Raw genomic sequence first — 13460 nt, forward strand, 5'->3', positions numbered from 1 at the left:
TAGTATTTAAATTTTCGCTTAACACTTTCTTTTTGTGTCATTTTAGGTTCACTGCATCATCATATACTCAACTTGTTGTTTTATTAGCCTTCGGCTTTATGCTTTTAGGTTGGATCCAACATAGGCCACCAACCGGTTTAACAGTATTAAATCATTAAACCTTTCAAGAAAGTGAAATTAACTTGTTGCTTAGTTTTGCACCAACCCCGCCACATGATCTTAAACCTTTCTTGTCAATCGAATTTATATTTTAATTGACGAAACGTACGTGAACAACCAATTTAGCAGTCCCCTCAAACTTTTAAAATTCTTTCATTTTATCCAAATAAATTATCTTCACTAACTCATGTGAATAACTTCTATATTAATGGGGGTGTAAGCGATCTTCAATTTACACAACTCACTAGTCGTCTCTAGCTAACCATGGCATCTCTTGTAGAGAAACAACTCCTTAAGTCCCTCTTCTCATTCTTCTTATTAGTCCTCTTTTCCCATACAGTTTTTTCGTCCCGAAAAACATTTGATCAGAGAAAACCTTGCAAACACTTCTCCTTCTACTTTCATGACATCCTCTACGATGGTGACAATGTAGCAAACGCAACCTCAGCCGCTATAGTGAGCCCGCCAGGATTAGGAAACTTCAAGTTCGGTAAGTTTGTGATCTTTGATGGCCCCATAACAATGGACAAGAACTATCTCTCAGAACCTCTAGCTCGCGCACAAGGCTTCTATTTCTATGACATGAAGATGGACTTCAATGCGTGGTTTTGCTACACCTTGGTGTTTAACTCGACGCAACACAAAGGGACATTGAACATAATGGGTGCGGATTTGATGATGGAGCCGACAAGAGATCTATCGGTCGTGGGTGGGACGGGTGATTTCTTCATGGCTCGTGGGATCGCTACCTTCGTGACGGATATATTTCAAGGGGCTAAGTATTTCCGTGTTAAGATGGATGTTAAACTCTATGAATGTTAGTAACTAACTTCATGTGTTTGATTCTTAAAGCTTGTGTGTTGACGCACAGATAAAATGTGTTACTAAAAATAAGTGTTTGTTCTGTTTTATTTTATAGTTTTTCTGTGTGTTTTCGTTTATGATTTATAATTCTTGATGTTCCAAACCTCAATTGTTAGAAGACGTAATGAAAAGAATGTTTCTGTCGTGAATGAAGAGGGGAACTTGTGTGTATTATTAAGTCGACCAACTGGTCTTTATATACATATGGTAATGACGGTCTAAGTACTGGATCGACATGAGATCGTACTTATCCTTAACTAGATAATGACTAGCAATACGTAAGATAAACACCAACTATAATGTAGATAAACACAAGAGTAGATATGCGTCAGTATGATCCTGCGGATGGGCTTGGCCCGTCTTGCTACACGGGCTGATGAATGAGTCGATCACTAAATGGTTTATAACACTCCCCCTTGATCGACACATCCGGTCAAGGTTCATTCATGCTTTGGATGTTGCCTCATTAAAACCTCTCTTGACAAACCCAAAACCCAATGTGGTAAAAGGGAAAACAAGACAGGAAAAAGAGTACAACACATGAACTCCCCCTGATGAATGCATCACCGAAGATCCTTCAGTCGACGCATGCCTATCTTCCATATGAGCTTCTTGAACGTTGAGGTTGGTAGTGACTTGGTGAAGAGGTCGGCTGAATTCTCACTCGAACGGACTTGCAATACTTGGACCTCTCCTGCCTTCTGAAGCTCGTGTGTAAAGAAGAACTTAGGAAGAATATGTTTCGTCCTATCTCCTTTAATGTATCCATCCTTAAGCTGTGCGATGCATGCTGTGTTATCCTCGTATAGGATGGTCGGTGGATCCTTTCCTTTGATCATACCACAAGTGGTACGAATATGCTGTGTCATGGATCTCATCCATACACTCTCACGGCTGGCTTCATGCATGGCTAATATTTCTGCGTGGTTAGAGGATGTGGCTGCCATGGTCTGCTTCATGGACCGCCAGGATATAGCTGTCCCACCGTGTGTAAAAACATAACCAGTCTGAGATCTAGCATAATGTGGATCAGAGAGATAACCTGCATCAGCAAAACCAACTAAATCTTCCTTAGATTTGTTAGTAAACATAAGACCCAAGTCTTTCGTTCCTTGTAGGTAACGAAGTATATGTTTAATCCCGTTCCAGTGCCTTTGGGTCGGACAGGAGCTGAACCTAGAAAGTAAGTTCACAGCAAAGCTGATGTCTGGTCGTGTGTGGCCAGCTAAATACATCAGAGCTCCTATGGCACTGAGATAAGGCACTTCGGGACCAAGGACTTCCTCATTTTTCTTCTTCGGACCAAATGGGTCAGTGTCCGGACCAAGACTTCTCACGACCATGGGGCTAGTCAATGGGTGAGACTGGTCCATATTAAATCTTTTGAGTACTTTTTCTGTATATGCCTTTTGATGCACAAGAATTCCATCTTTCATATACTCAAGTTGCAATCCCAAACAAAACTTTGTTTTTCCAAGATCTTTCATCTCGAATTCTTTCTTGAGATATTCAACAGTTTGGGAAATTTCTCCAGAGGTTCCTAGGATATTTAAATCATCTACATATACTGCAATGATTACAAAACCCTTATTGAACTTCTTTATGAATATGCATGGGCAGATCTGGTCGTTTTTGTATCCTTCTTTCAGGAGATATTCGGACAGTCTATTGTACCACATTCGACCTGATTGCTTTAATCCATAAAGAGACTTGTTCAATCTGATACAATGTTGTTCTCGAGAACTCTCTTTGTTTTTCAATTCAATACCATCTGGAATTTTCATGTATATCTCATTATCCAGTGGACCATATAAGTAGGCAGTTACAACATCCATTAACCGCATATCAAGACCTTCTCTTACAGCCAGACTTATTAGAAATCTTAAGGTCGTAGCATCCACCACAGGGGAATAAGTTTCCTCATAATCTATTCCTGGTCTTTGTGAGAATCCTTGTGCAACAAGTCGTGCTTTATATCTCACAACTTCTCCTTTCTCATTTCTTTTTCTCACAAAAACCCATTTGTATCCCACTGGTTTTATGTTGTGAGGTGTCCGGATGATCTGTCCAAACACTCCTCTCTTTTTCAGTGATTCTAACTCCACATTAATGGCTTCTTTCCATTTCAACCAATCTGGTCGTTGCATACATTCTAGTATAGATGTGGGTTCTAGATCCTTATTATCCATCAATTCGACTGCTACATTATAAGCAAATATATCACTCATGTCGACATGTTTTCTGTTCCATTTCCTTCCAGACATGACATAATTTATTGAGATCTCATTATTGTCAGGAACTTCATTACCTTGATTCTTAGCGTCCCAAGTATCTTTTGGTGGTACATGAGTTTCCTTTTCCATGTCTAGAGTTTCCACTTTGTCGGATTTCTTTGCACTCTTTCTTTTCCGAACTTCTTTGTCTTTGGAACCTACTGGTCTACCACGTTTCAATTGTGGTTTAGACGTAGTAGCAGCCTGATTATGTCCATCACGGACATCAAGTCTTATTGGTGCATTTGCAGCTGGTATGTATGACTTGGTTACTCTATTTGGGTCAGCAAAGGAATCTGGCAATCTGTTAGCTAGCTCTTGAAGATGTATAATCTTCCGGACTTCTAGATCACAATCTCTAGTCCGAGGATCCTGCCATGTTAAGGATGTTTGATTCCATTTTATATCCTGTACCAGCTTACCATAATCTCCCCCTAATGCTGGATACTGGGATTCATCAAAATGACAATCCGCGAACCTGGCCTTAAACAAATCACCTGTTGTTGGCTCTAGGTACTTAATAATAGAAGGGGAATCGTATCCAACATATACTCCCATCCTCCTCTGAGGTCCCATCTTTGTTCTCTGTGGTGGTGCTATAGGCACTTGGACGGCACATCCAAAAACTCTTAGATGGGATATATCTGGCTCATGACCCGTTAGTAGTTGGGATGGCGAGTATTTGTGCTCACTAGATGGCCTGATGCGAATTAGCTCAGCTGCATGTAGTACTGCATGTCCCCAAGCTGATACTGGGAGTTTGGTATTCATTAAGAGTGGCCGGGCAATCAGCTGGATCCGTTTTATAAAGGATTCAGCCAGGCCATTCTGAGTATGGACATGTGCTACAGAATGCTCCACACTTACCCCCATGGACATACAATAGTCATTAAAAGCTTGGGAAGTGAATTCACTTGCATTGTCTAGACGTATAGTCTTTAATGGAAAATCTGGAAAATGTGCTCTCAGTCTTATTATCTGAGCCAGCAATCTTGCAAGTGCTAGATTACGAGTTGATAGGAGACAAACATGTGACCATCTTGTGGATGCATCAATCAGGACCATAAAATATCTAAATGTCCCACAGGGTGGGTGTATTGGTCCACAAATATCAACTTGTATTCTTTCTAGGAAATTTGTCACTTCCTTATTCACTTTGGTACGTGATGGCTTAGTAATTAGTTTCCCTTGTGAGCATGCTTCACATGTGATATTCTTAGGGATAACTCTTTTTGTTTTCAAACTGTGACCATTTGAATTTGATATGAGTTTTCGCATCATGTTCGAACCGGGGTGTCCCAGCCGATTGTGCCAAAGAGTGAACTCTTCTTTGAATTCTTTATTCAAGACGGCATTAGCCTCAACAAGACTGGTCTGGGCATAATAAAGACCAGTCCCACACGCAGGTATAGTCTCAAAGACTTTCTTATTGCCTTGGGTGATTTTATAAATCTGTAGGAATTCTTTACTTCCTTCACCCATTGTTTCGATGTGGAAACCATTCAGTCTTATGTCTTTAAAGCTCAATAGACTTCTGTTTGAGCTAGGTGAGTACAAAGCATCTTCAATCTCAAGATGTGTACCTTTTGGCAATAAGATATTGGCGTGGCCATAGCCTTCAATTAAGCTAGCCGTGCCAGCTATAGTGGTGATGTTAGCTACCTTATGTGTGAGATGTATGAAAAATCGTTTGTCTCTCAAAATGGTGTGGCTGGTGCCACTGTCCACCACGATTGTATCCATTCCACTTTTCATTCTTCAAAAACAATAATCATAAAGTTAATGAACAATAATAAAATTTTCAGAGATGGTATCTTTAATGATCTAATTCTTAGGCATATGAGAAATGAAAAAAAATTTATTCATTCATAAGGATAAAGTTAAATCCAAAGCCAAACACTGATAAACAATCTTAAAGAACACCAAATCCAGGGGAAAACAATAAAAAAAACGATATGGAATTTTAATTCCTTATTTCAGTATGTCTGAAGTTTCAAACTCCATGTGATCAACTTTGTCTGACTCGTGCTGGTGATCCTGGACGTCTTCCAAGTCATCATCATCATCACCATCATATCCCGGGTCTCGAACCATGTTAGCTTCCGGGTTTCTTTTTAAGCTCTCCATGTAAAGCTCACACAAATGCTTAGGAGTTCGGCAATTCTTTGCCCAATGATTACCCATACCACATCTGTGGCATCGATCAGCTTTGATCTGTGGTTTAAAAGACACACTACGGCCTCGGCCACGACCACGGCTAAAGCCGGGTGTGGTACCGCGACCACGTCCTCGCCCGTGTGCTTTAAAAGAACCACGACCTCGTCCTTGACTTCTTCCACGGTTTGGACCGGGATGGTCATTGTGTTGGACAAGGTTACTCTCTTTCTTTGGCTCTATAGCCAGCTTAGAGATGTCGGGTAATGGAGCTGTACCAGGAGGTCTCATCTCACTGTTTTTCAATAACAGTTCGTTGTTAGCTTCAGCCAACAAGAGACATTCTATCAACTCAGTATATGTGGCGAAATTCCTCTCTCTGTACTGCTGTTGCAATACCATGTTGGTTTGAGGAAACGTGGAGAGAGTTTTATTAAGCATCTCTTCCTCGGTTACTTTTTCACCACATAACCTTAACAAGGACACAATTCTGAACAGGACTGAGTTGTACTCGTCTACTGATTTGTAGTCCAAGAACCTTATGTGTTTCCAATCATATTGAGCCTTTGGAAGCAACACCGTTTTCTGGTGGTCATATCTTCGCTGTAAAGCGATCCAAAGGTCATATGGATTTTCCATGGTCATGTACTGAGTTTTCAAGTTCTCTTGGAGATGGTGGCGTATCATGTAGATAGCTCTATACTTGTCTTTGTCACTGGAATTGTTGTCTTTGGTGATTGTGTCACCAAGATCTTTTGATCGCAGCATGATCTTTGCATCAAGCGCCCATTCCAGGTAGTTGTCACCATTGCTTTTCAAAGCACTGAAATCAAGATTCGCAATCTTTGACATCTGAAAAATATTTGTAGTTTATCCCCATTAGTAAGAAAATAATCGGATCATTCACATACTCTTTCAGTCGGATACAAGCAATGCAAGTAAATAACAATATTTTTTTTCAATGATCCAAACGATTTCATGTATATGCAGGAAGGTAAAGTTAAACCTATACATCTAGGATAAAGTTAAATCCATTGCATGAAATCTGATCAGTTTTATCAATTTTCGACATGAAAGTAAACTAATCAGTATGAATGATCTATCCTAATCAGATGATTTCATGTGATATGCAGGAAGGTAAAGTTAAACCTATACAAAATCGAGATAAAGTTAAATCCATGCATGAAATCAGATTAGTATACATTTTAAAAAAAAATGCAATCATTTCTTACTTTTATTTGTTTTCGTTATTTATCAGATTAAATATAATGATTTGATAATGCTAGTATATCAGTAATAATCCGAAATTTATTTATTTTCAGATAAATACTAGCAATTCCTATTCCTAGTAGGATTATGAAAAAATAAATCGATATTTTTTTCTGATAAATGCTGAAAATCCTTTTTTTTTTTTAAGATAAAGATATAAGGTTTTTTTTTTAAAAATAGGAAAATCGAATTAAAATATATAATATATTGTTTTCAGTCGGATTTATCAAAAATCAGATTTATCTTTAAAATTTCAGATTTATCTATAAGAAAAATTGGATTTATCTTAAAAATATTTAAAAAATTCTTTCAAATTTGAGACAGGTTCTAGTCGATTTCAACATATCAGAGAAAGACTTTAAACATTCAAGAACAAGTTTCTAATGCAAGCAAACAATCAGATTAAGTTGATGCAGCAGTCGGATATGTAAAAAAAAATTGGTATAATTGTCATCCTAAAAGGTTCTAGCAATTAACTCACATCAGGAAGATTAAAAAAAATCAAACAAGCTTAAACAGGGTGAAACAAGACGAGATTTAAGTTTTGAAAATAGATTAGGGTTTTAGATTTTATTCTGCGAAGACATACGGCTAGATGTAGCTGTATGTATGCGACTGAGGGTTTAAATCCTTTATGGTTTTGTTTTGAGTTTTCTAAAGATACCTGAACCTTTTGTGATGAGTTGAACGGTCTGTGAGGAGAGAGAGCTGCTGCTGGTTGCTGACAGAGAGAAAAAGGAGGCGACTGGAAGAGCTTTAAGAGTCGTCGGAAAATATCAAGAGATCGTTTGGTTTCTGATTTATGGGTGGTGAATTTTTGGAAGGGTTTAGAGACAAGGTCGTGCTGATAACGTGTTGTGAATGAAGAGGGAAACTTGTGTGTATTATTAGGTCGACCAACTGGTCTTTATATATATATGGTAATGACGGTCTAAGTACTGGATCGACATGAGATCGTACTTATCCTTAACTAGATAATGACTAGCAATACGTAAGATAAACACCAACTATAATGTAGATAAACACAAGAGTAGATAGGCGCCAGTATGATCCTGCGGATGGGCTTGGCCCGTCTTGCTACACGGACTGATGAATGAGTCAATCACTAAATGGTTTATAACAGTTTCAGTATATTGTATAATTTAGTATGAAAGACGCATTAATTAACCCGCTTGAAATAAAAGAAAATTCCCTCTAAGTAAAGATACGTAGAACAACGTACGATACTTGTTGACTAGGAACAAAAAGAATCAATAGTTGAACTTTAATAATACTAACAGAACACATTAGTTAGTAAATTTACGTAAGATTTTGTTTCATAAGTGTCGCCATTGACGGACACTATATATTTTGTTTTTATCCTAAGCATCAACAGCTTACTTGGGGATCAAAAGTATTTTTTTCCTAAAAACACAAAGGAAAAAGGATACAAAAGTTCAGCCTATAACAACAATCCAAAAAAATAACTGAGAGTACAATGAATCAAACAAACTAAACCAGATTAGTTAACTAGAAAAGGGGAAGTATGGGGTGAGTCTGACAGTATTCTGCCTTAAGCAATACTGATGGTCTATTGTATTAGTCCACTAAACACTACTCTTCACACGTATCATTAAAAATCACAAAAAAGACATGGATAACAAATCAGCCAGTGATAACGGTCATTCCACCACCCACATACTAACATAAAAATTCATTGAATCACCCTACATGGTCTTCAGGTCTTGTGCAGTGGCGAAGCTAGGCTGTAAGATGTAGGGGCAAGTGCACCCACAATTATTTTAAAATTCCATTTTTTTTATGTAGAAACATCAAAAATTTGTCAGTTAATGTGGTAAAATGTAGTTTGTTACCAAAGGTTCACCCATGAATTAAATGGTCTAGCTTCGCCCCTGGTCGAATTAAATGGTCTAGCTTCGCCCCTGGTCTTGTGCTGTGAACACATAACCAAACAGCACGCCTATTTCAAGTATACTAGCTAATTTTTAATGAAACGCAGCTAACGCATATCTCTATCCTATACGATCCACTAGTCCGGCCCTTATTCGGATCCCCCATCTGTATATGCGGTTCTAAACCTTTTTTCGATTGTTCAGAAAGTCCATACCAAAATGTAAGATGGAAATTAACTGTACAAAAACATTTTTTCTAAACCTTAATAATTCTCATACTAAACTTTTTGTTGCCTAGAAACCTTAAGATCTTTCAACAGCGCCACTTCACACCTCAAGAGGTAATATCAAAAGCTATCATTGATGCTAAAGAGTGGAAGTTGGCTCAAGTAGTACCTATACCCCCAAAGCGAGGCGTAATCCCGAGGAAGATCGACGCCGACTCAGTGGCCCTCTGTCGATCGGATGCAGCGTGGAGCAATGAACACAATACCGCGGGATTGGGGTGGAGCTTCTCGGTTAACCAAAATGAGAGATTCCTCTCTCACAGTGATTTTTTATCTTTCGTTCGATCACCCCTTGTGACGGAGGGATTGGCAGTACGAATGGCGATGGAACATGCGATCGCACTTCAGCTCAAACATGTGATCTTTGAATCGGATTCAGCACAATTGGTGGCAGCAATTGTCGAACAATCTGGCATTTCTGATCTCCATGGAATCCTGGCTGACATCTATCTTCTCTCTTTCCAATTTGATTCTGTCTCTTTTAGATATGTTAATCGTTCCTCTCTCTGTTTTGAGGATAACTTGGCTAAGCAGGCCCTCAGAGGCCCTGTAAGAAACTCACTTTAAATTTTAAGTAATGAAGTATTTGTGAACAAAAAAAAAAAAAACTTTTTATTGCCTTAACTAAACAAATTACCTGTACAATTTTTTTTTTCCGAGTGAGTTCATATCAACTATCTAACAATATATGTAAAAAAAAAAAATACCAATCTATAAAAATATATATATATTTTTTTTACTTCAGACCAAAATTCATACAAATCTTTGGCGTCCGTGAAAACTGGTACTTTGGTCACTTAAATCTTGCATAATAACCATGATGATCAAAACTCATTGCGATAAGATTCGACCTTTAATACCTTAATAATTTTATAGTAAATATTTCAACCACTAGACCATCCTGAATTAATTGAAATGTTTTATTTTTCGTGAAACATACATTTATTTGATAGACACATATCGTAATTTTGATATGAACATAATTTTAGGTTACCAAAATTCCGCCTTTCTCTCTTTTCAGAAAAAGTTTCCGCCTTTCTATTTTACAAATCATAATGGAGTCCTGCTAAAAATTACAACCCCAATCCGAACTATTAATGCATTAATGCATAATCACCATGCCAGGCATGGGATCAAATTCTTCTTAATCTTTTTTTTTGTGATAAAAATCGATCATGTGTTTTATTTTCTATAACAATGAAAAATATAAAGATCGGCTATAAAATTGCAACAATAAACTTTCTTATAAATTATATATTTCATATGTAAGTATATAACTTTTTTTTTGATGAATAAGTATATAACTTATAAACACACACTATTAGTACTTGATTTTGGGTTATAATACAGCAACATTAACATAAATTATTATGGTATTATGCAACAAAAAAATTATTGAAAAATAGAAAATGATTAAATGAATAAAAGTAGTTGCTTTGAAGATGCATATATTGATATATGTATAAAAGTAGTTAACTTTTCATATAAACTGCATATATAAGTATGTACATGTATATAATGTAATCTAATGTATTTTATATATCAACTTCTTTGAATATGTATTCTTTTTTTGAATGAAGTTAAATCTATTCACTTAAAAAATATTTGTACAAAAGATGTGATTTTGTCTAAAAGTGTGTGATATACTTAAGCAAAAATGATTGACAACTACACCAACTATGTCTCACATAGCAATATTCTGAATTATTATGTGTTATGTTGCTAACATCATAACCATCATTCTAACAACTAAAAGTGTGCCGGATTTGAAATTCAACAACTTCTAATGATGTTTTCACATTTTATCACATGTTTCGGTTGTATAACATTATATTTGAATGTTTGATTTATGAATTTATTTTGTTTTGATTTTTGGTATGTGTGTTATTGTTTGTTTCCAAAAGTCTGATTGACAAATTTCTCATCAGATGTTGCTAGATTTCAAATCCAACAAAATTTTAAACTATTAGAATAATTTTTATGGTGTTAACCTTTTTTTTTTGTCACAAAATACTTCATTAAAATAAAGCTCAAAGGCAATCCAGCCCAAAGAGAGTCCATTACAACATAGAATTCCAAAGGGTAGATTTTGCTAAAGCATCTGTCTCTTCGTTATCTTCTCTACCAATATGAAAAAACGCGATTGAAACAAAATCAGAAGAGAGATCATGAATATCTTCAATGATCCCCACCAGTTCCTTCCTATGATTCTTGTTGTTGATTGCTCTAATGAGCGGTCGATTATCGGAGCACATCCAAAGATTTGAGATCCCTTGACTAGCCGCCTTGAAGAGACCTTCCCTTACGGCCAGAGCTTCGGCGACCAGTGGAGAGTTGACAAAGTGCTGAGTCGTCGACCCCTGATTCACTGCCGATTCTTGTCTCCCTCTTAACATCCATGCAAGGCCTGCTCTGTTCCGTGCTGCGTCCCATGCCGCATCTGATTTACAGACAATGATCTCAAGATCTAGCGGGGGTAAGACCAACCGAGGTTTTTTGTTGTCCTATCTTGTTGTTCTTTCCTGATGGTAGTGAATCCTGAGCCTTACTCCATTCCCTCGCTAAGTTTAAACTTTTTGACGCTATCTCTGCAGGACTTAAACTTTTGTCTTCAAAGACCAGGAGGTTACGGTCCTTCCAGATCGACCAAACCACCCACGGGAAAATCAATTTTGAGACTCCTGTTGGTAGTAGAAAAACCGCTGAGCGAAGTCGAGTTGTCATCGTTTTGAAAGTGTCAGTGACAGCTAGGTGAACTGTATCTTTTAGGGGAATGCAGTCCCAGACTTTCTTTGCAAACGGATAGGTAAAGAAGATATGTGTTGAAGTCTCCATTTCATTGCACCTTGGGAAATTAGCATTGACATTGATTCCCCTTCTTTGTAGATTCTCCCCCAGAGGCAGTGCATTATGAATCACAGACCAGATAAAGACTTTCATCTTTGGGGAGCACGATGTCTTCCAAACATCCCCGATCCAATCAAATTCCTCAACAGGTAAGGTTCTCTGACGCTCCTGGTTGTTTTTTGCCGCCGAGTTATAACCCGACCGTGTTGTGTAGGATCCTGAAGGGAGCGGCTGCCACACATATCTATCTTCTACTCCTCGCAGACTTGGTTGCAAGCATTGGATTTGATCAGCAAAACCAGGTAGGAATCTTTCTATCCTCTGCTTGTTCCATTTGAGGTCATCAGTAAGTAGATCGGACACCTGTAGGTCTAAGGCTTCCTCTTCTATAGGTCCATACGGTATGGTGTGTGCGTCTAGAGAGATCCAAGAATCCCTCCAAACTCTTGTAGATAGACCGTTCCCAATAGCCTTGCCTAGGTTTTTCATTAGGAGATTTAGACCATGAAGAATTCCTCTCCAGCTATGAGAACATACTGAGGATAGATCCACCTCTAGAAAACTCTGTTTATGGCAATATTTACCCTTTAGGATCCTAGCTAGGAGACAGTCTGGCACGGTGATGATCCTCCACACAATTTTTGCCAATAGGGCTTGGTTAAAGAGTTGAATATCTCTAAGCCCGAGTCCCCCTTCTGCTTTAGATTTGGTTAGCATGTCCCATGCAACCCAACTCATTTTCCTCCTATTGTTTGGGCCATCCTACCAGAATCTTGTGAGGGCAGATTGTATTCTTTTGCAGATGCTAACCGGAAGCTCGAAACATGACATTGTGTAGGTTGGAATTGCAGATAGCACCGCTTTGAGCATCGTCAGTTTCCCGGCTTTTGACAGGCATTTGGTAGACCAGCTAACGGCTCGTTGTCGTATCTTGTCTACAATGGATGTGAATAGATCACGCTTACGGCGTTTAAAATGTTCTGGGGCTCCAAGGTATTTTCCTTCTCCTCCTTCCTTCGAGATTCCAAGAATTAATTTTGTTTCCTCTTTCATCGCCGTGGGAGTTTTCTTTGAGAAGGTAATTGCTGATTTACTTTTGTTTATCTGTTGACCCGATGCAGCTTCATACTGTGTTAGAATCTGTAGTAGCTTCCTGCTGGACTCAGGTGATGCAGAGCAGAAGAACATTGTATCGTCGGTAAACAACAGATGAGTAACTCTTGGACATCCTCTAGCCACTCGAGCTCCTAGCAAGGTACCGTCCTTTGCTGCGTTTTTGCATAATCCTGATAGCACTTCCCCGCATAAAATAAATAGGTATGGGGACAAGGGATCTCCCTGTCGAATTCCTATGCTAGGTTGAACGTGTCCATAGACGTGGTCATTGATTAAATATGAGTAGGAAACTGTAGTTAGACACTCCATAATCCATTGAATCCATTTGCTATGAAAACCAAATCTCTCGAGTACTTGTTCCACGAAATTCCATTCAAGACGATCATATGCCTTAGACATGTCAGTCTTCACCGCCATGAAGCAATTCTTTGTAGCTTTAGATGTCTGTAGATACTGAGTACTTCTTGTGTGATCAATAAGTTATCTGTGATCGACTTTCCTGGTATGAAGGCGGACTGAGTTTCTGATATAAGGGAATTGAGAACCTTTTCAAGCGTAGTGAGAGTAGCTTTGATATGATTTTATAATAAATGTTGCAT

The 13460-nt window shown here is 38.1% G+C and overlaps 2 protein-coding genes across 2 annotated transcripts; one reads left to right on the plus strand and one right to left on the minus strand.

The window, feature by feature from the left end:
- The first annotated feature begins 355 nt into the window (after positions 1 to 355).
- LOC125583998 (dirigent protein 6-like) lies at positions 356 to 1126 on the plus strand. Its single transcript, XM_048751698.1, has one exon. The coding sequence runs from the start codon at positions 424 to 426 to the stop codon at positions 979 to 981; it is 558 nt and encodes a 185-aa protein (XP_048607655.1). The 5' UTR covers positions 356 to 423; the 3' UTR covers positions 982 to 1126.
- Positions 1127 to 5267: 4141 nt separating this feature from the next.
- On the minus strand, positions 5268 to 6302 carry LOC106350371. The gene has a single exon (XM_013790266.2). The coding sequence runs from the start codon at positions 6300 to 6302 to the stop codon at positions 5268 to 5270; it is 1035 nt and encodes a 344-aa protein (XP_013645720.2).
- Positions 6303 to 13460: the final 7158 nt, after the last annotated feature.

The sequence above is a fragment of the Brassica napus genome, chromosome C3 (genome assembly GCF_020379485.1).
Source record: "Brassica napus cultivar Da-Ae chromosome C3, Da-Ae, whole genome shotgun sequence".
Lineage (NCBI taxonomy): Eukaryota > Viridiplantae > Streptophyta > Magnoliopsida > Brassicales > Brassicaceae > Brassica > Brassica napus.

Excerpts from the sequence above, each read along its gene's own strand:
- LOC125583998 (XM_048751698.1), top strand. The coding sequence starts at position 424 with ATGGCATCTCTTGTAGAGAAACAACTCCTTAAGTCCCTCTTCTCATTC.
- LOC106350371 (XM_013790266.2), bottom strand. The coding sequence starts at position 6,302 with ATGTCAAAGATTGCGAATCTTGATTTCAGTGCTTTGAAAAGCAATGGT.